General features: G+C 37.2%; 1 protein-coding gene, 1 long non-coding RNA gene and 1 other non-coding gene across 4 annotated transcripts in view; 2 read left to right on the top strand and 1 right to left on the bottom strand.

The window, feature by feature from the left end:
• The window catches only part of THOC1 (THO complex subunit 1), a 41906-nt gene extending 20884 nt beyond the window's left edge, over positions 1–21022 (bottom strand). The window contains exons 1-11 of the mRNA XM_060028761.1: positions 20934–21022; positions 18978–19051; positions 18824–18884; positions 17523–17589; positions 14620–14738; positions 14104–14152; positions 13594–13689; positions 5814–5896; positions 2833–2906; positions 1390–1498; positions 84–215 (exon numbers count right to left, since the gene is read on the bottom strand). Coding sequence (XP_059884744.1) covers positions 84–215; positions 1390–1498; positions 2833–2906; positions 5814–5896; positions 13594–13689; positions 14104–14152; positions 14620–14738; positions 17523–17589; positions 18824–18884; positions 18978–19051; positions 20934–20987 — 918 coding nt within the window. The 5' untranslated portion in view covers positions 20988–21022. The remainder of the gene's footprint in view (positions 1–83; positions 216–1389; positions 1499–2832; positions 2907–5813; positions 5897–13593; positions 13690–14103; positions 14153–14619; positions 14739–17522; positions 17590–18823; positions 18885–18977; positions 19052–20933) is intronic.
• Positions 3041–3113, top strand: TRNAR-CCU (transfer RNA arginine (anticodon CCU)). The gene has a single exon. It is a non-coding gene; the product is annotated as a tRNA-Arg (tRNA).
• Positions 20496–24589, top strand: part of LOC132436173 (uncharacterized) — a 73726-nt gene continuing 69632 nt past the window's right edge. The window contains exon 1 of one of the 2 annotated variants that reach the window (XR_009521722.1): positions 20496–20764. This is a non-coding gene — a long non-coding RNA (uncharacterized lncRNA). The remainder of the gene's footprint in view (positions 20765–24589) is intronic. The other variant, XR_009521723.1, reaches the window with a different exon arrangement.

The raw sequence follows: 24589 nt of genomic DNA, 5'->3' as shown, positions 1-24589 counted from the left end.
AACTTAAAAGGATATCAGCTAAATAGAGAAGACAAAAATAAAAACATTTCTTACTATGCTTAGTGAAAAAGAAAGATTTATACCTTTTCACTTGTTAAAAACTTTGCAAAATATACATGCTCTCCTCCTGTTTTCAATTCTTCCATCTTTTTCCTTGAGGCCTGAGTATCATCTAATTTATAACTCTTAAAAACAGCTAGAACTTCTTCAGAATACTGCGAAGTAAAAATATCAATTAGTTTTATTTGGCATTGTTGCCCAATCATTTGTTTAGTGCTTTTCTTTATCAAAATAATGTACAATTTATTCCCAGTTAATCGTATATGCATCCTTAAGGCACACTAAACAAGAAAAATTATGACAGCAAAATGAGGGTAAAACTATTTTTTGTGAGATATCATGGTTACTGTAAAAGTAGGAATAAACTCTCTACTTCTGGAAAAATGTGATTTCTTATGCAGTTTGTGTAAGTGGCAAACAGAGAAAGGAATGCTTTGCGAGTATACAGAAATTTACCAGTAAAAGTAGCTGTTTAATCAGCAATGGAACTCTCAAGCATTTCTTGTGCTAAACACTGTGACCAAATAAAAAAATGATGTCAAAGCCTATCCAGTTGAGGAACAATTCCAGATGATTTCTCACTTACCACTTAATCTGAATTTGGATAGTTATGGGGAAAAAAAAGATACTTCATATAAAATAAAAACTTTAAAAAGTAACACAGAAAACACACCACGCTACTTTTAAGAGCTACCTATTAACTTTAGATTTTGATTACAACAAAAAGGACAAACTGACCTTTAAGGAGCCAAGAAAAAGAAATACAGAGGATTCTTATAATAAAGAGGTTAGTAAACTTTTCCTGTAAACAGTCAGATAGTAAATATTTTAGACTATATGGCTCATATGGTCTCAATCACAACTACTCAAGTCAGCCATTATAGCACAAAAACAACCACAGATAACACGTAAATGATTGGTGTCGCTGTGTGACAAAATTAACTTTGTCCGCAAAAGTAGGCAGTAGGCTGGATGTAGTCCAAAGCCATAGTATGCAGAGTCCTATTCTTAAAGGATAGCTGAAATAATTTTGTGCAAAGGCAGGATGTATTCTGCAAAAGTTCATCAATTGACAATACTCACTATGTTAAAAAAAAAAAAACCAAGGCTGTAATTACTAAATTTTAATCCTCAAGTCATTTATAAACTACTCTCAAAATCAATTGTTTATATATTAATTTACAATTTAGCTTCTATATTATGAAATAGGTATAAAAACATAAGAGGTAGAACTATATAGTGAAAAGTATGCTGGACAAGAGTCAAGTTCTGACTCTGCCATTAGCTATAAAATATTGGGCTTTTGGTAGTCTGTAATTGGCAACTCACCTTGAGAAAAGTTTTCCATGAAATTTTCTCATAGCATTGCACAGGGTTCCTAAAGTAATCCTGAAGTGACCAAAATTTTCGGTACAGGTTGTAATCAATTGGAATGGAGCTGATAAAATAAATGTTACATTAAATAAATCATTTAAGTTCTTTTAGAAATATCTAAATGCTTTGACTTTTCTTGGGTCACATATCCTCTGAAAAAGGTAATGAAAGCCATGGCTTCTTTCCCCAGAAAAGTACACAAATTCATAAATATTTATATAAACGTCTATAAATAATTTCAGGGGGTTCATAGACCCCTATTCCCTCTTTATCTTCAGTGGTGGAACCCCTGAATTTTGGCTGGATACATTCAGAATTTAAGGCTCTCTTTCCCAACCTCTCCTGCACTAGGTGTGGCCATGTGATTAAATTCTGGCCAGTCAGTGGGGAGCGGAAGTCATATGTCTCATATGGGCTATGTTTTACCATTTTCCCTTTTTGCTGGCTAGAATGCAGATATGATGATGAACCATCCTGGACTATATGAAAAAGAGCAAATACCAAGGCATGGTGGAACAAGAAGTTAGAAGGAACATGGGTCCCTAGACAATCTCCCTGAAGAGTGCTACTGCATCAGCCCTGAACACCTGTCTTCTGAACACCTGTCTTCAGACTTTTACATGAGAAAGAAATCAATTTCTATGTTGTTTAAGCTAATGTTAACTTGACTCTAATGGTAAAAGCCCTAGGCATTATATCTTAACCAACACACTAAGACCTAGTATGAAACAAACACATTAGATAAATACCAACTTAGTATTACAAAAATGGCGTTACTAATTCAATTTCTAATTCGGCTATGTTACAAATCTTCAGTGTCAATACATATTTTTTTTAAACATCTTTATTGGAGTATAATTGCTTTACAGTGTTGTGTTAGTTTCTGCTATATAACAAAGTGAATCAGCTATATGTATACGTATACTATCTTACTCCACTCTTTCCAAATAAACCTTAACAAGTTGAACCTATGGATTACAGTTAGCATCTGTGCTAAGCTTCATGCCCATACAAATATTCCAAGTAAGACTGTAATTTTATATGGGAAACAGGAAGTAGGTTTAGTGATCCACACAGCACCATGATCTCAAAATGAAATGGAAGGGAGAAGGGAAGGAGTGCGTAGGTTGCCTGTGGTTGGCTTTTCAAACGTTATGAATATATATAAGGTAGGTTACACCTAAACAACGGACTGCCTGCACACAATTTAGAAACCAACTGATACAGCCCATTAGTGATTTTGAGTTGTAATTTTAAGTGATATACATTAAAGTTACAAACAAAAGAAATCTATAAGCATGATCTCCTTCCTCCCTGTCTACGTTCTCACCTTAGTACCTGATAAGTCATAAGGTATTATCTTTGTAAATCAAGAAATCTGAACTTCTAAACACTCACCAAGTTGTTGGAGCTTCATCATCCCCCATTTCACCTTCTTCCACATCCATTCCTTCTTCTCTGTCCTCCATGTGCTAAATTAAAAGAACGTACATCCTGTCATGAAGCAGTTGTCAAGCAGAGGAGAATTCTATATGACAGGGATCCGAGAACTCAAGAGCGGTATGACAATAATATAAGATAGCCATGAAGACATGGTGCAAGGACCTCCCTGGTGGTCCAGTGGGTAAGACTCTGCACTCCTAATGCAGAGGGCCCAGGTTCGATCCCTGGTCAGGAAACTAGATCCCACATGCATGCCGCAACTAAGAGTCTGCATGCTGCAACTAAGATCCCGCATGCCGCAACTAAGAACAGTTGCAGCCAAAATAAATATTAAATAAATAAATATTAAATATTTATATAAATAAATAAATAATAAAAGAATATAAATACCTATTCATTAAAAACAATAACAACAACAAAAAACGTAGTGCAAAGTTTTAAACCAGTACTTTTCCTAACACATTCAGTACATTCTCTCTGGGAATAGAGAATCTATGGCAAAATATGATTTGGAAACATAGTATACAAAAAGTGAGAAGATCATTAGTACACTAAGGATTCCAAGAACCACAGTAAATAACTCAAAGCGATTTAAGTAGTTTTTATCCCCAACTTTAATTTGACCTTGAAAATCTTCCCCCGCCTGTACACATAACACTTATTATCTGGGAACACTTTAGGATATGCTGGGTGTACAGCTCCATATTGAAAAAAAATTTTTTTAATAATTAATTTTTATTGGAGTATAGTTGCTTTATGATGTTGTGTTAGTTTCTACTGTAAAGCAAAATGAATCAGCTATACGTATACATATATCCCCTCGTTTTTGGATTTCCTCTCCTTTTAGATTACCACAGAACACTGAGTAGAGTTCGCTGTGCTATACAGTAGGTTCTCATCAGTTATCTCTTTTATACATAGTATAGTGTATATATGTCAATCCCAATCTTCCAATTCATCCCACCCCCCCCACTTTAAAATAACAAGTTTACATAGAATAGTCCAAGAAATACCTAAAAGATACATAAAAGGGAAAGGCAGATTTTGAAAAATCTTAAAGTCAATATCATTTCCAAATTGACAATGATTACAATTTAAGGGATAAATTAAGTAAAGTACTCTGATTAATTTACAGTGAAATATTAGTTACATCTAATTAATAATTTTTTAAACTTTATAACTTGCTCTTAAATGAAGAGCAGGTGCTGAATGTCCAAAAATTTGCCAGCTCTGGACTGTCTTCTGGACACTTCAAAAATAATCTTTAGGGGGTGTCCCCGGTGGCACAGTGATTAAGAATCTGCCTGCCAATGCAGGGGGACATGGGTTCGAGCCTTGGCCTGGGAAGATCCCACATGCTGTGGAGAAACCTAAGCCTGTGCACCACAACTACTGAGCCTGCGCTCTAGAACCCGTGAGCCACAACTACTGAAGCCTGTGTGCCTAGAGCCCATGCTCTGCAACAAGAGAAGCCACCGCAATGAGAAGCCCGCGCACCACAATGAAGAGTGGCCCCGACTCGCCGCAACTAGAGAAAGCCCATGCACAGCAACGAAGACCCAACGCACCAATAAATAAATAGACAGATAAATAAATAAATAATCTTTAAAAATAAAGTTGATCTTGCTGATGTCCTTTTGAAAAAATCAGTGGGCAAATGATGGATTACTTAACAAATGGTTCTGAGATAACTGGCTCACCATTTAGAAAAAATTAAATTATAACTCAACTTACTCCAAACCCCAACCTTCCTGCTGGGTAAAAGATTTAAAAGAAAAAATAAAATCATAAAAGCACCAGAAGAAAACAAAGAATTACATACTCCTGTGGAGTGGAAGCCTTCAGTATGACACAAGGCTAGAAACACTAAAACAAAAGACCAACAAATGTTAATATTACTATATCCAAATTTAATAGCTCCATATAGAAAACTATAAAGTTACAAGAAAAACCATAAACTGAGGAAAAAAATGTATCAACACACAGTAGGAATGAATTAATAATATTCTATATAATGAGTTTCTACACATCAACAGTAAAAGACGTTTCAGCAGTAAAATGGGCAAATGTCATGAATAGGCAATTCTCTTCCTCATTGTTTCTAATCAGCACAGAAGAAAAATAAATTCCAATGAATATGCAGTAAGTGCCTCGACTTCATTAATAATCAAAGAAATGTAAGTTAAAACAAAGACGACTTACCTTTCAAGTATGTATCAATTAAGCAAAAATTTTTAAAAACTGGTAATTCCCCATGTTGGCGTGAGGCTGTGGGGAAATGGGAAGGCATTCTCTATGTGCCACTGGGGGTGGTATAAATGGGTACAACTTTTTTGAGAAGTACCCGGGCAACAGTTATCAAAATTTGATATATATGCATTTATTTTGACACAGAAATTTCACCTATCAAAATTTACCCTAAGGAGACACAGGCATAATTTAGCAATGATATACAAAATACTATTTACTATAATGTTGTTAACAAGTTTTCACTATTAGAGATTATCTAAATGCTCAGTAACAGGAGACTGTGATATATCCAAAGACTTATCATGAGACATTAAAACACAGAAACAAATCTAAATGTACTGATGCAGAAATGCAACCATTTCATACTGTTAAAAGAAGAAAGTGATTTTCAGAACAGTATGTATTGTATGACCTCAATTTTGGAATAAAACTACATATACACAGAAAGTCCTGTAAGGACAAAAAAAGAATGTTAAGAGTGGTTATCTTTGGGGCCTTGGATTATGGGGTAGCTGTACTTTTTATTTTAAATATTTCTATTTTGTTTGCATTTTTTTCTACACAGAATACATATTATTTCTATAAATTGAAAACAAAGGTTTTTAAAATTTTTGATTTAGAAGACCCATTCATCTGCGTTATCTCAATAACAAAATATGTTATGTTAGATTTCATATCAGCCTCACCTTTTGACCCAATGTGCTTTCCTGCTCATTGGTATTGAAAACAGTGACATTTTCCAGATTAAACTGACTCTGCAAGTTAAGACCTATTAAAAAAAAAAAAGATTTTCAAAGCAAATCCATCAAACACCTAAACTTGTTTAAGAGTATAACTTTGTTGTCATATAACCAAAATACATAAAATGATAAATCCATAATTAAGCAAAAGATCAAGTCAGAATAACATCACACTTGATTTTCAAATTCTTTCTAAAATTCATTTCTTTTAAGGTGCCTTTAGAGTATGCTGAATTCTGTATACACTGTGACAGATATATTGATCCTTGTTATTTATGAATATTCTAGAACAATTTTACAGAATGCAATATGTAGTAATTTATAATTTTGCTGAAGCACAAATAGAAATTGTATTATTCAAAAAGTGTGAATGTATAACAATATTTATAGGAAATATAGTTAGTGAGGGCCAGGTTTCTCGCTGTCAGGGAAAGAAGTTATAAATAAGCAGATCTATTGGTGCTAGATTAGACTCACAAGTTATCAGTCACTATGATAACATTGTTTTTGTTGTTGGTCATTAAAAAAAATGTAGACAGATACAGAAATACAGATACAGAAATACATGTTAGTATACATATGTATCTTTCCAAGCTCTGTCTACTGAGAGGGCTTAGAAGTAGTGATATTTTAGTAACAAATAGCATTATCTAGGTCCCAGATCTTGTCTTCTAAACACCATTTTTAAGTAAAACAAATCAGGCTCTTTGGAGAAGTGGCTGATTCCAGGGGTTGGGCAGGGAAAATACAAGATGTGCCTGGACTATCCTCGCCTACATGAAAGAGCTCCCAATGGGGAAAACTATAATAATTTGAGCAACAAAGTAAATAATGATATTATGAGATTATAACCCATATAAAATAAATATCCATGAGTTCACACTGAAATAGATGACTGAATTACAAGTAAACAAAGGAGAAGAGACAACTCTTCTTTTCTTTTTTTTTTTGGCTGCACTGCGAGGCTTGTAGGATCTTAGTTCCCTGACCAGGGATCAAACCCAGGCCCCCTGCATTGGAAACGCAGAGTCTTAACCACTGGACCGCCCGGGAATTCCGAAGACAACTCACCTTTAGAGAAGACTCCCAATTCATAAACGTAGAAGGAATGAAAGGAATAGAAAATCACCACCAGGACAACCTAATAATAATCACTGCAGGCAAGATCCACTGATGAACAGTACTAAACTCAGCCGGCAAAGGTCTAAGGAGAAAAAGTATCTGCATAGCCTCGAAGTATCTCCCTCCAAATATTTATTAATTACAAAGGGGAAAATAGTAACTTTGTAGTAGAGAAATATGGTGATCAAGGATAATATCTTAAATAAGTGATGAAAGATAACACCCCCAGTAAAAAGACACATCAATACCATGTTGAAACGATGCACTGAGGAGGGCCCATCACCTCTGTGGTCTTCTTCCCCAAAACTATAACCTCAATCTAATTATGAAAAACATCACACAAACATGAATTGGAGGGCATTCTACGAATTATCTGACCAGTGCTCTTCAAAACTGTCAAGGTCATGAAAAAATAGCAAAGACTGAGAACTGTCACTGACTGGGTAGATTGGGGAGATTAAAGTGACATCACAACTAAGTAATACAGGATCCCAGATTGGATCCTTAAAAAAGAAAGTACTGATAAAACTGGTAAAATCCAAATAAAGTCTGTAGCTAACAGTGCTGCACCAATGTTGATTTCTTAGTTTTGATAACTGTACCATGGCATGTAAGAGGTTAACATTAGGTGAAGCTATTTGGGTACTCTATACTATCTTTGCAACTCTTCATGTCTAAAGTTATTTTAAAACAAGAAGTTTTTTTTAAAAGCTAGTATGCTAGATGACGTCATTAAGCTAGTGAATGAACCTGGCTGACCATTTAGCATTGACTACTTAAAATATCTTTGTCCATTTTCTGTTTATTACTCAACAAAGCACATGCCATAATTCTAAGGTTAAAAATCTCAGTCATACTTTACTAAATTTAATGGGTAAATTACATGTGAAGACAGCTTTCTGAAGGTCTTGCGATATACTCTAGTGAATCTTATGCAATCAAATGTAAAAAAAGAAGAAAAAATACTGCAAGAAGATATCCCCAAATGCCAACCTAGCTTATGTTAGGGTGACAGGATTGATTATGATTTTTTTTTCCCTTCATTTTCCAAATTTTCTGAAACAAGGTTGGGTAATTTTATAATTTAAAAATTAAATTTAAAAATATAATTTATTAAAAGATATATATATAGTTTAAAGCTACCTTTAGCAATTATTGTTAGTCTTTCAACTAGTTAATAAGAAAAAAGTGATTTCTCTATGTCTTGTCAATCTAGGAATGTAGCATATTGAAAAAGAGGTTAAAATGTTTTTTTAAAAATGAGAGTGGAGGCTAGAGATCAACAGGAAGGACTAAAGAATGGCTGAGAATTGAAACCTTGTTTTTATGTTTTCTGTAAATTCCAGAAAAAGAAATCACAGGATACTTATGAAGGGGCACTTCATTTCACAAAGAGATAGAATTTCATTCATCAAATATTTAAATAGTGCCTAGATATCTGGTATTAGAAGTTACTAGGCACAGAAAATACAGAGGTGAACAACACAAACACACTGAAAATGCCAGGTGGTGCTAAATTCTAAGAAGAGATTTGAAATCAGGTGGTGATAATGGGTTACTGTGGTGGCAGGTTTAGATTAGATGCTCAACGACAGCCTCTCTAAGGTAGTAAAATTTAAACCGAGATTGAGTGACAGCAAAAGTCAGTAATGTGACAATAACAAACAAAAGGATTACAGACAGCAGAATGAGTGCCAAGGTCCTAAGGTTCAATTGATCTTGATATTTTGAAGGTAAAAAGAAGGCAAGATGCCAATTCAGTGGGAAAAGAATAGTTTTTTCAACAAATGGTGCTGGGACAACTGGGTAGCCACATATAAAAAGAATGAAATTAGAACCCCACCTCACACCACATACAAAAATTAACTCAAAATGGATCATATACCTAAATGTAAGAGCTAAAACTCTTAGAAGAAAACACAGATGTAAATCTTTGTGACTCTGGGTTAGGCCAGGGGTCCCCAACCCCCAGGCCGTGGACCAGTAGCGGTCAGCGGCCTGTTAGGAACCCGGTCACACAGCAGGAGGTGAACAGCAGGGGAGTGATTGAAGCTTCACCTGCCGCTCCCCATCGCTAGAATCATCGCCTGAACCAGTCCGTGGAAAAACTGTCTTTCACGAAACCAGTCCCTGGTGCCAAAAAGGTCAGGGACTGCTGGGTTAGACAACAGTTTCTTAGATATGACACCAAGAGCACCAGCAACAAAAGAAAAAATAGATATATTAAACTTCATCAAAATTTGAAACTTTTTTGCTGCAAACAACACGATCAAGAAAGTGAAAAGGAAATCCACAGAATGGGAGAAAATATTTACAAATTATTTATCTGATAAGGGTCTAGTATCCAGAATATAATAAGAACTTGTACAACTAAGTAATAAAAAGACAAATAACCCAATTTTTAAAATGGGCAAAGAATCTTAATAGACGATTTCTTTAAGGAAGACATGCAAATGATCAGTAAGCACATGAAAAGATGCTTAACATCTTTAGTCATTACAAAAATGCAAACCCAAACCATGAGATACCACTGTACACTCCCTAGGATGGCTATAATAAAAAAGACAATAAACAGTCAGTGTTAGCAAGGATGCGGGGAAACTGGAACGCACTTGCATCAATGATAAAATGATGCAGCCTCTTTGGGAAACAGTTTGGTAGTTCCTCAAGAACTTAAATACATCATTTGTAGAGACATGGATGGACCCAGAGACTGTCATACAGAGTGAAGTTAAGTCAGAAAGAGAAAAACAAACATCGTATGTGAACACATGTATGTGGAATCTAGAAAAATGGTACAGATGAACCAGTTTGCAAGGCAGAAATAGAGACACAGATGTAGAGAACAAACATATAGACACGAAGCGGGGAAAACGTTGGGTGGGATGAATTGAGAGATTGGGATTATTGACATATATACACTAATACATATAAAATAGATAACTAATGAAAACCTTCTGTATAGCACAGGGAACTCTACTTCACTTTGCTGTACAGTAGAAACTAACACAACATTGTAAAACAACTATACCCCAATTAAAAAAAAAAAGAACTTAAATACAGAGTTATCATATGACCCAGTAATTCTACTCTTAGATATCTATCCAGGAGAAATTAAAACAGTTACCATATGACCCATCAATTCCATCCTATGTATATGGCCAAGAGAAGTGAAAACATACATCCACATAAAACTTGTACACAAATGTTCACAGCAGCATTATTTACAATAGCCAAAAAGCAGAAACAAATGTCCATTAACTGATGAATGGACAAAATGTGGTATATCCATATAGAGAATATCATTCAGCCATAAAAAGGAATGAACTACTGATACATACAACACAGATGAACCTTGAAAGTATTAAGCTAAGTTTAAAAAGCCAGTCACATGAAGTGAGAGAGTAGCACTGACATATATACACTACCAAATGTAAAACAGATAGCTAGTGGGAAGCAGCTGCGTAGCCCAGGGAGATCAGCTCGGTGCTCTGTGACCACCTAGAGGGGTGGGATACGGAGGGTGGGAGGGAGGCTTAAGAGGGAGGAGACATGGGGGTATATGTATACGTATAGCTGATTCACCTTGTTACACAGCAGAAACTAACACAACATTGTAAAGCAATTATACTCCAATAAAGATGTTAAAAAAAAAAAAGCCAGTCACAAAAGACCACATATCTTATTACTCCATTTTTAAAATGTCCAGAATAGGAAAGTCCATAGAGACCAATAAGTAGATTAATGGTTGTTTAGGGCCTGGGAGACAGGGTAAGGATGGAGGTAAGTGGAGAGTGACAGTTAATGGGTGCAGGGTTCCTTTTAGAAGTTAAAATGTTCTAAAATTAGACTGCAATGATGACTGCACAACCCTGTGAATATACTAAAAAACAGTAAACTGTACATTTTCAATGGTGAATTGTATGGTATGTGAATTTACATCTCAATAAAGCTGTTAAAAAATATAAAAAGCTGAGCTTCCAGTAATGGAAGGCTAATTAATTAGCTAATTAATTAATTCAGATTAACCCTCTAAGGACAACTGAAAACTTGGATAAATTACATTAATTCTATGAATACTTACAGAGCATAAACCATGTTCACAGCATTGTTTTAGGCAAAGAAACAGAAAATTGTTTTCTTAAAAATAGTAAAGAGCTGACATTCAGTGAGGAATATATGGCAAAAATCAAGAAGGCAAGAAAGATAAGCAATGCATCATCAGCACTCAAAGCCACTTCTGTCTTGAGGATATCTGCCAAACAGGAAGAATCGGCTGCAAAACTGAGCTACTCTTTTAGCAGCTTCCTGAAGTGAGGATGATAAAAATAAATCTCTGAGTCCAAGGAAGGTGGGGAAACTAATCCTACCCCAACCTTCTTCTAGACTGGGACCTACGTCCTCAGGTAGGGATCAACCAAATTGCAGTCCAGTGCCAAGTCTTATCGATTATCTAAGGAATCACAGGCCTTGAGCTGGGCTAGATTAAGGTAATCTTGGACTAGTAGTAGCACCCTTGTAAGGGTGCCTGGCAGGAGTAATGAAAACTCTTATCTGGAGAAAGGTATCTAACCTAGGTGTCAAAATTATTCCCTCAAATATCTTCTCAAATATAACATCAAACACTAACCAGAAACACAAAGGGGTAAGATACAATCAGTGAGAAACAGTAGAAACAGACACTAGAGACATACCCACAAAGACTTAAGACACTGGAATTATCAGACACATAAAAATAACAATGCTTACCCTCGTTAGAAAATTAAAAAACAAGTTTGAAAATATCAGCAGGGAATAAGAAACTAAAAAAGTGACACAGCAGACTTAAAAAAGACTTTCTAGGAATGAAAAAATACAATTACTGAAATTAAGAGCTCATTTAGCAGCAGATTATTCATAGCTGAAGAGAGAAGTAGTGAACTGGAAAAAATTTCTAAAGAAATTATGCAGAATGTGATGGAGAGCAACAAAGAGATGAAAAATGTAGAAAGTGTAAGAGACAGGATACAGTGAGAAGATATAGGATGTCTACTAGAGTTCCAAAAAGAGGAAAAGAGAAAGAAGCATATATAATATTTGAAGAAATAACAACTTAAATTTCTACAAACTGGATGAAGGACAACCAATCCATAAATTCGAGATGCCCACAAATTTGAAGAATGATAAATTTTAAAAATCCATGCTTAGATACATCATATAAAACTGAAAAACAAACAAAATAACCCAAACAAATAACAAACAAAAAACCCAAAGAAAAATAAAACCTTAAGAGCAGATAGAGAGAAAAAAAAAAACTAGATTATCTTCAAAGGAGTTAGACTGACATTTGCCTTATCTATAGAAGCTAGAAGGCAAAGTAATGATTATCTCCCACTAAATGAAATCCTATATCCAGTGCCAACCTACAATCTTCTATCTATTGAAACCATTCTTCAAGAGTAAAGAAATAAAAATTTTCAAAGAAAACACAAATCTGCACTAAAGTAAAGTCTAAAGGGGGAAACAGAAGGTCAGAAATACAAGTGGTAAATACACTGATAAATCAAAATTAATCCTGACCACATTAAATAAGAGGAAAGAAAAAAAACATAGATCTAGCAGGACACAAAGAAAGCCACATGTAAAACAACTGCTAACATACACTATAGGTCTTACCATATGCAGGCACTGTTGTAAGCTCTTCACATATTTTAATTCACTTAATCCTTACAACAACATATGAAGTAGGCGGTATATTAGCCTGATACTAAGGAAGGGAAGACTGAAGCAAAGAGATTAAAATCTGGCGTATTTGAACAGTTTGTGGTGGGCTCTAGAGAGCCTTGTGGTGGGCAGTGTTCCATTTCTGGACCTGGACAGTGGTTACACAAGTATTTGCTTCATAATTATTATACTATATTTACTTTATGCACTTTTCATATTACCATTATATTTCACAATAATAAATGATAAAAGAAACAAACAAAGTCAATGTGGCTGAACAGTAGTGACTGAAGGAAAAAAAACAGAAAAATAGGCATACATTAGGAAATGAAATAAAAACATGATTCACAGCTGCATATTTCAGTGTGATTCAACTGTACATTATTAATAAACTTTGAACTTAAAGAATCAATAACTTTAGGGACTTCCCTGGTGGTCCAGTGAGTAAGACTCTGTGCTCCCAATGCAGGGGGCCCAGGTTCGATCCCTGGTTGGGGAACTAGATCCCGCATGCATGCCGCAACTGGGAGCTGCATGCTGCAACTAAGAGTCCACATGCTGCAACTAAGAAGTCCACATGCTGCAACTAAAGATCCTGCATGCCATAACAAAGATCCTGCGTGCCGCAACTAAGACCCGGTGCAACCAAAATAAATAAATAAATATTAAAAAAAGAGAGACAAACAAACAGGCTTGCAGATATAGAAAAAAAGGAATCAATGACTTTATTTAAGGGTTACCTGTACCATACACTGGGACAGGTATAACTACTTATAAGTAAAATAAAGTGGGAATTTCCTATGTTTTCAACTTTTTAGAACCATTTTTCTTTTTTATCATCATAGTAGATTCTAATCTGGTAAAGATTTTCCTGCAAAGCATTTTATGTACAAAAGCTTACCTGACTTCTCAGATAAAGGGAAAAGTCTGGCCAAAAAGAGCTGAATTCGTCCACAGAAGACTGTATTCTGGGATTTTGATAATCTTCGTAAGAGATCTAACAACACATGGAAACGAAGGTTACACAGGTGAGATCATTCTATGTTTATTACAACCATACCTAAGTTTCTTAACCAGTTTGTCAAAAGTATTTTCCTAAAGCAGTAGTTCTCAAAATGGGGGTAGAAACTATTGTCACAAAAAAGCGCTAGAAAATTAGGAATAAAACTAAACAAGTTTAGCATGGGTAAGACAAGCTTTACTAAATTTTTTTGGTTTTCATTAAGTTTATACCCAGAACAGGAATAGTTTAATTTAAAGCAAATGATCAGTTTTAATAAGTCAGACTGCTATTTAAAAATGAAGATACAATCTACTTTAAAAATTTTACCACCTGTGTTTAATTCCACCACCTGTTTTCCTGGCCACATTTACTTTTTAAAAAACAATCATTTACTGTTGAATTACTTACCATTGCACATACGTAGTAAATAATTTTTCCCAGCAGAATAGAATGTATTCTGAAATTAAGACAGAAATTATTACTATTGTTCTGAAGTTGTTGCACATCCTTCAGTAGTAAGTCACAGGAAGTAAAATTTTAAAGAACACTACTATGCACTGAGAATCTACTATGCCACTTTCACTTTTTTCAAGCAAATAACAATTTTAATGAAATAAAAATATTTTCAAATATATAACAAAACACAATTCTAAGTAATTTTTAAACATGTAAAAGTGTGTGTTTTCAAGTTAATTGTATCTACTCAAATTTTGTACTTCCATTTTTTTCTCCATATAACTTTTACTTGGCTTTTCCAAGAGAGCAGAATATACAATTCTCATACGGACAAACTTTTTGGCAATCAGCAATATTAGAAATATAAGCAAAAAACAAACAAAAACAACAACAACAACAAAAACTACCCTCAGAACTCTGGATCTATAGAAAGATAATATTAGCAGAAAAAGAAACTAAGGCACTTACTGATTTCCAAGTAGCAACATTTTTTTCCACAAAAGTGAATATCGTGTCACACTGATCCAAAGGAAGGCAATCCAAAACATCTCCCAACAATACAAAAGGTGTAGATGCTGTACAAATACCTTCAAGTGGAGCACAAGCCAATTAAAAAGTTTAAAATACTGTTGAGTAAAACAGCCCATGCAAAATAATTTTAAAGAAAATATTAGAGGTATACTTTGTCAATCCTAACAAGGCTGTGAAAGACAAGAAACAGAAGCAACCTCAAGTCCCCAAACAGGATATACTTAAGTAAGTTTTGGTATGTGATGATGATAATCATTCTTGATAACACTTCTAGAGCATTTACTATATGTCAGGCACACTAAGTGCTTTACATATACTAACACATGTAATCCTTATAACCCTATGAGGTAGATAACATTATCTCCAGTTTATAGAATGGGAAAACTGAGACACAGAGAAGTTAAATAACTTGCCCAAGATCACAGAGCCAGTAAGTGGTAGAGCTGGGATACGAACCCAGGCAGTCTGGCTCCACAGTCTGTTTTCTTCACCACTAAGCTATTCAAAAGAATATAATGCAGCCAATTAAAAAAGATGGTTATGACGACTATAATAACTTGGAAAATGTTTATGATATAATGTCAAGTGAAAAAGGCAGGGTTCAAAACTGTATGGGTATTATGGTTATCACAATAAAATCTTTTAAAAAGACCAGAGAAACTAAAACCATATACCAAAATAAATGGTAGTTTTTTTTAAAGTGGAAGAATTAGGACCAGTATGTTCCCTTCTCATTTCCAAATGTTCTGTACTATTGCTAAAATTTAAGTTGTCTGTGATTTGAAAGAACTACTTCAAAAAAGATAACAAAACATCATTGTAAAACAATTATACTCCAATAAAGATGTTAAAAAAAAAAAAAGGTAAATGAACTTCAAACTGAAAATTCTGTTCTTCCACTCTTCCTAAAGCTTTCAAAAACCTTCTGAAGTGGCAAAATAAATATTTGTTTCTAAAAAAAAAAAAAGATTTGATACTGATTTCAACTCATTAAACTTTTACAATAATACCATTGTTTCAAGGGAAAAAAGGTAAAATAAAAAGTTGTTTATTTCTAAATTCAATCTTACTAAAGTAAAGCAATAAATTAAAGACTTTAAGGTCACCTAGGCTAGCTAAAAGTACTTTTACCTCCCTGCTCATTCTTCCTTCTATTTTTACGTAATAGATACTAACACTTGTTAAGTGTTTAGGAAAAGTAGACACTTCAGCATGATATGTAAAAAAAAAAAAAAAAAAAAAAAGTACTGAGTGGGTACTATTAGCCCAAATTACTGCATTAACACAGTATCTTCAGAAACAGGAAGTAGTATTTCCAGCTCTACTCTGCACTGGTAAGATCATATCTGGAATGTGATGTGAGGGATACTGCCTAGAACCAGGGAGGCATAAAGCAGCAAATTTCAACTCAATACAAAGGGGAAATCGCACCATCAGAACTATCTAACAGAAATCAAATAGTGAGCTCCATCAATGGGAGTAGAGGCTGGATGACCACCTGCCAAGGACTTTACTGAGGGGAGACAGGATAGGTCAGAGACAAGATTGGACCATATGACCTCTAAAGTCCTTTAACACTTAGATTTGTGATACTTTTATGTCCTGTATATCCAAGAGATTTGAGAGACATACTCCCTGCCCTTAGCAGAAGTATACTTTGGCAAAAGTTAACTCACATTAATAACTATAGAAAATTACCTAAATTCCACTCTCAAAGATTCTGATTCAGTAAAACAAAGCTAAAGCCTGGCAATCTCATTCGAGGGGCTTCCCTGGTGGCGCAGTGGTTAATAATCCACCTGCCAATGCAGGGGACATGGGTTCGAGTCCTGGTCCAGGAAGATCCCACATGCCACAGAGCAACTAAGCCTGTGTGCCACAACTACTGAAGCCTGCGTGCCTGGAGCCCGGGCTCCACAACAAGAGAAGCCACTGCAATAAGCCTGTGCACTGCAACGAAGAGTAGCCCCTGCTCTCCACAACTAGAGAAAAGCCCACGCGTAGCAACGAAGACCCAACGCAGCCAAAAATAACTAAATAAAAATAACTAAAAATAAATAAATAAATAAAAATAAATAAAAGTCTCTTGAAACTATCCCCTACTGCCACTGCCCCATTTTAATTGTCCTCTACCTAGTTTTCCTGCCAGCAGTTTCTCCCAATCCAATGGCTCTTCCATAGGTCCTCTTTAGCATGGCACACAAAGCCCTTTACAAATAGCCCTAACCTACCCCTCCTGCTTCTTTTCTTCACCATGCTCATCATCCTCTCACCATTCTTCTCTACATTTTTTTTAGTCATGCTGAACCAGGTCTTTATATAGCTATATCCTTCTGTTTCTGCCTGACAAATTACTCATCCCTCACATCCCAGCTCTTATGTTACAGTTTCCTTTCTAAGACCATCCTGATTCCTTCAGACTCTGAAGTTTAGAGAATCACTTCAACCATACTTCATTCCTACTTCACCCCCCGCCCCAGTAAGACATTTAGACGTGTTTCCTCCATTAGCCACTAGGCTCCTTACAGGCAGCGAATATGTTTTATTTACCAATGAATCTCCCAATTCCTAGTTCAGTACCAGGCACATAGTAGATGCTCAATAAATATTTACCTGATGAACAGAACAAGTGGAGAACAAAGAAAGTGCCAAAGTGTGCACTGTATACACTAGTGACAAGAAATACCTGTGAGCTAATTTCCATGGGACTTCTTGGCAAAGGGGGTAGGCAGAATTTTAAAAATGAACAAAATCAATTAGGTATGGGGAGAATAAGTTTTAAATAAAACATGTCACGCCCAAGATTGCTTTTAAAAAAGACAAAACAAACCCATACTTACCTTCAGTAACTCCCCCAATAGCAAGAGAAATAACAGCTAAAACGTTTTCACATGATGAATGATTTATCTACCAACAAAGGAGAAAACAACTTAATTTAGGAGCCAGACTTAAGACTAATTTGATAATAAGAAAAACATATCCTCTGACACTAAGTTGATTATCATAAACACTGGATAAAGATATTTCTCACAGAAGATAAGATTACTTTCTAAGATGAAAATTTAAGAAATGAACAGTAATAACCCTAACGGTAGAAGTATATCAAATAATTAAACAGCAGGTGATTCACTTAAAATCCAAGTCTTAGGAAGATCCTTACATTAGCATGATTAAGGCTATAAGCTAATCAACTACACATGTGCTGAGGCCATAACTCACTCAATGGCAGGGCCAGGGGAATTAATTGTACTGGTGCATCAATATGTCTGAGGGAGGGTTTTAATAGAAGAGAGGTGGTGCTTAGGTTTGATAACATCATAAAATCCAGCATTTATTGAGTGTACATTAAGTGCCGTTTCACACAACCACCATGAAAACATGGTATTTCCCCTCTTACAAATGAAATTGAGGCTCAGAAAAGCAAAGTAACTTGCCCAATACCTGACAACAGGTAAGTGACTAGGTCTGAAGAAGAGGAAAGAATGAATTTGACATAGAATTGTCCAAAAGAAAGGGACACTGTTTTATGGCCACGGGAAAAGGGTCTAGCTTCTTGAGATCTAAGCTTTGCTAAACCAAGAATAAACTATTGAAACTTTTCCTTTCATTTGGGTGCTCCACTAATGGTAAATAAATTCAGATTTTTCATGTTTAGATTAAATTTCTCTACTGAAGTTGGATAGGCTATTGTTATTTTTGCAGGTGAACTGATAAGGGGATGCCATAGGAAAATGAGGGCATGGAATCCCAGCTCCCATGCTGAACATCCTTGGACTAGACCTTTTATGCCACTACAAGATGTGTCACTGTTTATACAGCAAAGCGAGAGGGCTCACCTTCAAATTACAGTTTTTGCTCAGGAAGACCTCTTATCAAATTTTCTTATACATATTCACTTGCAGAGGGCTCTATTCATTTATTAAACCAAACCCTTAAACAAGTCAAACTGTGCTATTAAAACCCTTAATCCTTACACAACTCCTATACTAACTACGACCAAGTTAGGTTTCACAAAGTAGCACGTTCACTCTAGAAAAAATAGTCATGTTTAAATATCTATTCTAAGGATAAAAGCAAATTTAAAAATAATATTAATTTGCCAGCAAAATTCTAACGATAAATAAAGGAAAAACATACTTACAATTTCTTCTTCTACAACACCTCTAAAAGCTTGGTCAAGGGTACATTTTTTTTCATTTTCACTATTAAAAACAAAAAACACCTGCATTTTTAAAGCAGCTCAGGGTAAGTATAAAGATTTCAGCGAGCCTATTTCATGGATATCAACGCCTTACCTTCCAGGCAACTGGCTGAAGGTATTCAACAAGGGCTTGATATTTTTGTTGTTCAGGGCCTCTCTGGTAGATTTCTAGAAAAATAAAAATAGCAAATAAGTGGAAAGATTTCTGCTTATTATTTACTGAAAAACATATCACTCATCAATAGTATGTCTAACTAAAAAATGTTTATACCTGGGAAAAATTACCTATGAGTCATTCTATCAGTAATTCTTATTCAAATGCCACTTACTGATATAGACTCATCACTTTAAGCCTTGCAAGAGCTCCCCAGCTAGACTTTCTTATTCCAATTTTCCCTCCTCCTTTCTTTTTAAATATCCCATTCATGAGAGTATCCTGCTTTTAAAAAACAAAATCTCTAAGTGGCTCCTTATTTCGTAGCTTCCTCTAAACGTCCTTGATAATGTTATCCCCCTCAAGCTATGCAACCTCATTTCCCAGTACCCCCTAACACATACTCTCCACTAGGGTCTAGCCATTTTCCCATCATTTTCTATCAAGCTCACTCTAGTGTATTCATTCCCATTATTCCTCCCACGTGGTCACGCAAATTCTATCCATTCTTCAAGACCCATCAAAAGTCCTACCTCGGAAAAAAAAAAAAAAGTTCTACCTCGTCTAGGTAGCTTGCACAGCACAGCCCCTGACACCAAGTAAACACTGATTGTCTTAAAGTAGTAAACCTGCTGGTTGTCTTAAAGCAGTCATAATTGAAAGACAAAAATATTGCCAAGTCATTCATTCTGTGAAAATTCACATACACTTGGAAAATCAATGTTACCTCACAGGAGTTACATTTATACTGGAAAAGTCCATTCCTGACTCTGCCTGTGAATAGGCTGTGTAATCTTGGGCATACCCCCTTACCTCTGTGCTTCATTTTCCTCACGAGTTAAATATGAGGGTTGTTACTACCATCAGCAGCAGTGGCATCACCTGAGAACTTGTTAGAACTGCAGAATCTCAGACCCCATTCCAGACCTACTGAACCAGAATCTACATTTAACAAGATCTCCAGGAGATCTCACCTCATGCTCAAGCTTGAGAAGCACTGGGCTAGATGAGCTCCCATTAAATGGTCCCCTCCAGGACCAATATTGGATATTCCTAAGTTACTCCTGGCAGAATTTCAGAGCACTAGGGAAAAATACAGTCAAACAATTTAGTGATGGGCAACATAAAAAGAATACTGGGTCTTAAGTCAGAGAAAACAGTAAAGTAAATCATTTAACTTTTGGAGTTAGAGTTAAACTTAACTCAGTTTCTATCTCATCTACCAGGGATAATAAAACAGCCTCCTTACAGTGCTATTCTAAGAGTTAAACAAGCTAACAAGAAAACGCTCTGTAAAGTGTTTCCCAAATGCTTAAACTACTGTTCCCCAATGTGTAAGAATAAAATGACAGCTGACAACCCTTTCCAAGCTGACCTGTTTGTCCTGTCCCACTTAGGACCTTCCTCATCGATCTCTTACGAATGAGATACGGAGGATTAAAGGGCGGTGAATAAGCGGCCAGAACAACCACCTGGCAGCTTAGGAGGCGGGGCGGGAGCCAAATCTCTGGGCTAAAGTCAGTCCCGCCCTCCCCCTTCAGCAGCCCCCTTCCAGTTCTGGAGACACCTGACCAGCTGAGAGAGCACTGCAGAGGAGCTGGACCCGGACAGAGGTAGTCTGCGGATGACCCCTCCACGCAGGGCGCAGACACGCCCAGAACGCGGGGTCCTGGGACCAGCTGGCGGGAAGGTGGAGGCGTACCGCAGAGGACGCGCGAAAGAGACAGGTAATGCGCCTTTGCCACTTCCCAGCCCACGACGAGGCCGGGAGCCCGTCGCCGCGGCGCACACGCCTCTGTCCCCGCTTTACCCCAGAGCAAAATTCGAGTAATTTCAGGGAGAGGAGGGCAAAAAATAGCGCTGAGCCAGGGCCGCACCCACCCCCCTTCCGCTCACCGTAAACCGCGTCCGCGCTTCGGGCAAAGTGAAGAGCGGCGGCGTAGGAGACATCTTCTCGGCCGCGCGTGCCCGCCACCGCGCCGCGGCGCCCGCCGATGACGTCAGGGCGGGAGCGAAGAGATTGCCGGCTCGGTGCGCGGCTAGAGCGGCCTGTGAGCGCAGGGGCGGGCCCGGTGGGGGGTGGGAGCGTCTGTGGTGACCGAGGACGGGCTGGCGCTGGGAGCCGGAGTCAGCCGCTCAAAGCCCGATTCGGGTTCGTGGGTAACCCTTGGGGTGATGGTAGATGTGTGGCCTTGTCCTGTAAGCGCTGCGGGTTGCAGGCCGGGACGCGCACTTTGGCGGTGGTTTTCCTGTTTTGGGGAAGGCTGGTGAAAGGCGGCTGGTTACGGCTCAATGGGCCGCGAGGGAAGGTAACCGCCGCCGGAGAATCCAAGGCAGGTGGGTTATCCGGGAAAGCTCCAGGCTGGGGAAGTGTCGGCGGTGGCCGTGCACCGCCGGACCAAAGTCCTTTTCGAGGAGTGGTCCCAGCTCCGGATTTGCGTTTCTGCCCTACAGTTCATGGGCCCTGTAGCTCAGGAGCAGCCTCCTCTTCTGAGTAATAGAAATAATGCTTATATCCTTGGGCTGTGGAGGAGCGTCAGTGAAGTCATGAATGCGCGTGTGGCTTGTATAGCAATGCAAGTATTATCATGAATGTTTGGGGATTCGTTAACTTTGCTGGCACATAGAGGGCTATACTGAAAGAGGAAGATCTTGGAGGAACGCAGTACTCGGCGCTGATTGGATAGCGCGTGGCGCCGGGTCAAGGGTTGGAGGCACCAGCTGCAAAACCTTGCAGTTTCCTACCTTGGCCAACGAGAAGCCAAGTGGCAGTAACTTTTCAGTTGGAATTATGCACTGGTCAGAAGCACTGACCCAAACACTTCCTACCAGCTCTTATTCACCTCCATGTGTACCTAAATGAAGAAAGCTAGACGCGCTTTACCTTTTTCCCTTCGTTGATATCCAGCGAGAATACAGGACACTAACAAAAAGACAGCTTTGCATAATCTTGTCCCTAAGTGGGAATTGTGAACAGTGCTGGCTACCTGGAGCGTTGAAGGCTTTTTAGAATCAACAGAATCATTCAGGTTTGATTGTGCAACGTAAATTTCCAAATTGCCAAAATAAACAGGTTTTAACTGATTTGATAGGTAGCTGATGTATTAGGATTATTATTATACTATAGATGATTATTAACTGTGTGGAGCACAACTAAGACCCAAGAGGTAAATAAAATTATTTTTTACAAAATCCAAACAGAAGAAGAGCTTGAGTTTATTGAATCATCCATCAAAGTCTAGTGACTTAGAATTGTGTTTATTCACACATTTGCTGGGCACTTTATACACAGTGGACAGTATTTGTTGAATGAGTAATAAATATATGGACATATGATTGAATGAACAAAATAATATAGCTTAATTGCTGTTTTGAGGAGCTCAGGTCGACATAAATGAAACAACTGCAGTGTACAATTTTGATCATGAGTAATTTGCATCATAGCTGCTGTAAGAGATCAAAGGAGAGAGGGACCATATGAGGTGGTCAAGGAGCCTTTGTGGAAAAGAGAGAATATGAGCTGGGCCCTGAAGGATTCCAATAGACAGGTCAGAGTGTGAAGGGGTGAATAGGAAAGACATTCCAAAGGGTGAAGAAGGTGTGAGCAGAGGTGTGGAAAGAAGAAAGCACAGTGAAAGGTAGTTGTTGACTTTGACTTAAACTTTGGATTCTGAATAGAAATAGAGTTGAAAAACTGGGTTGGAACCAGATCGTATTCGTGTTTCAGGCCAAAGAATGTTACTGGTTTAAAAATGGCATTTGCGGTTCCTCCCAAGTTATAGCCAGCAGTATATTTTGTGGGAAGGAGAGAAATGAGCTGTTGTTGCTAATGAGTGAACAAACGCCAGATAAACAGTAGGAAAAAAAAGCAGCAAACATCAGGGGATAATGGGGAGTTGCTGTTTAATGTGTACGGATTTCAGATTGGGACGATGAAAAGTTCAGGAGATGGATATGGGTGGCGTTTGCACAGCACTGTAAGTGTACTTAATGACACTGAATTGTACACTTAAAAATGGTTAAAATGCTAAATTTTATTTATACTTTACCACAATTAGGAAAAAATCTATGTAAAAACAGCAGTCTGATGCTAGATAACTTAAAAAGGGCAAAAACGTCACAGCCATCAGTATGATCTTGAGATCTCGAGGTGAAGTGATATTCAGTAAGGCAAGGAAGTAGGTGATGCATTTAAAAAAGTTGTGCATCAAAACTCACTACGATAGAAATGTGTTAGCATTTAGATCATGTTAATAAATGCCTTATAATTCCCAAAGCACTTAACGTGTAGTAAGACATTTGATCTTTTAAATGATATTTTGAGATGAGTAACAGCGATTATGCTCACTTTACACATGAGGAAGCAAACTCAAAGAGTTAGGGTTCTTGATAGAGGTAACTGGCAACATGAGACTACCCATGGGTTTTGATTTCAATTTTTTAGCTCTACACTGTCATACTGTCATAATAGTCAAGTTTTATTGAGTACCTCCTATGAGCCAGACACTTTTCTTGTATTATTCCTACTCCTTACAACAACATTGTACATAGTTATACACATCAGTGAGGAAGCAGGTTCATCTGTCCTAGGTCACATGGCTAGAGGAAGCTAGGTTTGGGATTTGAACCCTTAGCTGTAATCCCAAAGCCTATATTTTTCTCGAGTCTTAACTTATGAATCCTTATGAAGCCATGGGCCTAGTTAATGGCTCATAAATTATTTCCTTATAATTAGATAAGGGTGAGGATCATATTGTCATTCCTAACATAAGTGTTTAAAGAAGTATGTAATAATAACATTCCAAGGGCAGACATCCAATAGCATGTAAATTCCTCACCTACGTTTATTGAGCACCTCTCCTTCCTTCTACGCTAGTGAGGTAAGATGGACCAGGGAATGCCTCTCTGTTAGGAAACACCTCCATGGGAAATTCTAGGATGGATGGTTTGGATGGATTCTAAGCATTCACATCTTTATTCCTCTTCTTTTCCTTGGTATGTCTCATTTGGATTCAAGTTATCATTGGTGTGGTGAGATCTAGGAGAAGAGGACCAGGGAGGCAGCTTAGTCTGCTTTCGTTCTGGTCTTTATCCTCTAGCCCAGGCCAAGGAAACTTTGTTCCATGCTCACAAGTCAGCCGTGTTAGCATGTTGGATTGCGGCCTTTGCCGGTTTGGGTTCTGGGCCCTAGCCCTCTTTCCCTTCCTCTCCCTAGGTAATTTAAGTGGATTGAAAGAATTATATTGACAGAGAACTGATGTTTGAGAGGCAAAGTTGAGCAAAAAGAATGAGACTCCTGCATTGGGAGAGGAATGTCGCTGAGAAGAAGAATGGGAGAAGTTTGGCACTTCGTGTGTATTTTGGGAGTTACATTTTTGTGGAAAAAGAGAAATTGCGTGAAAACTGTGTGGGTGCTGTCTTTTTTATAGGGTGGTGGCAATTTTCAAGCATTTTATATTGTAAATATTGTGCTATTCATTCAATATGTATTTATTGAGTGCCTACTATTTGCTAAACACAAGAACAATATTATTGGACTATATATGCAGTAT

Source organism: Delphinus delphis, chromosome 13 (genome assembly GCF_949987515.2).
Source record: "Delphinus delphis chromosome 13, mDelDel1.2, whole genome shotgun sequence".
NCBI lineage: Eukaryota > Metazoa > Chordata > Mammalia > Artiodactyla > Delphinidae > Delphinus > Delphinus delphis.
Note: the sequence above shows the minus strand (reverse complement) of the source record. Positions and strands in the feature narration are given on the sequence as shown.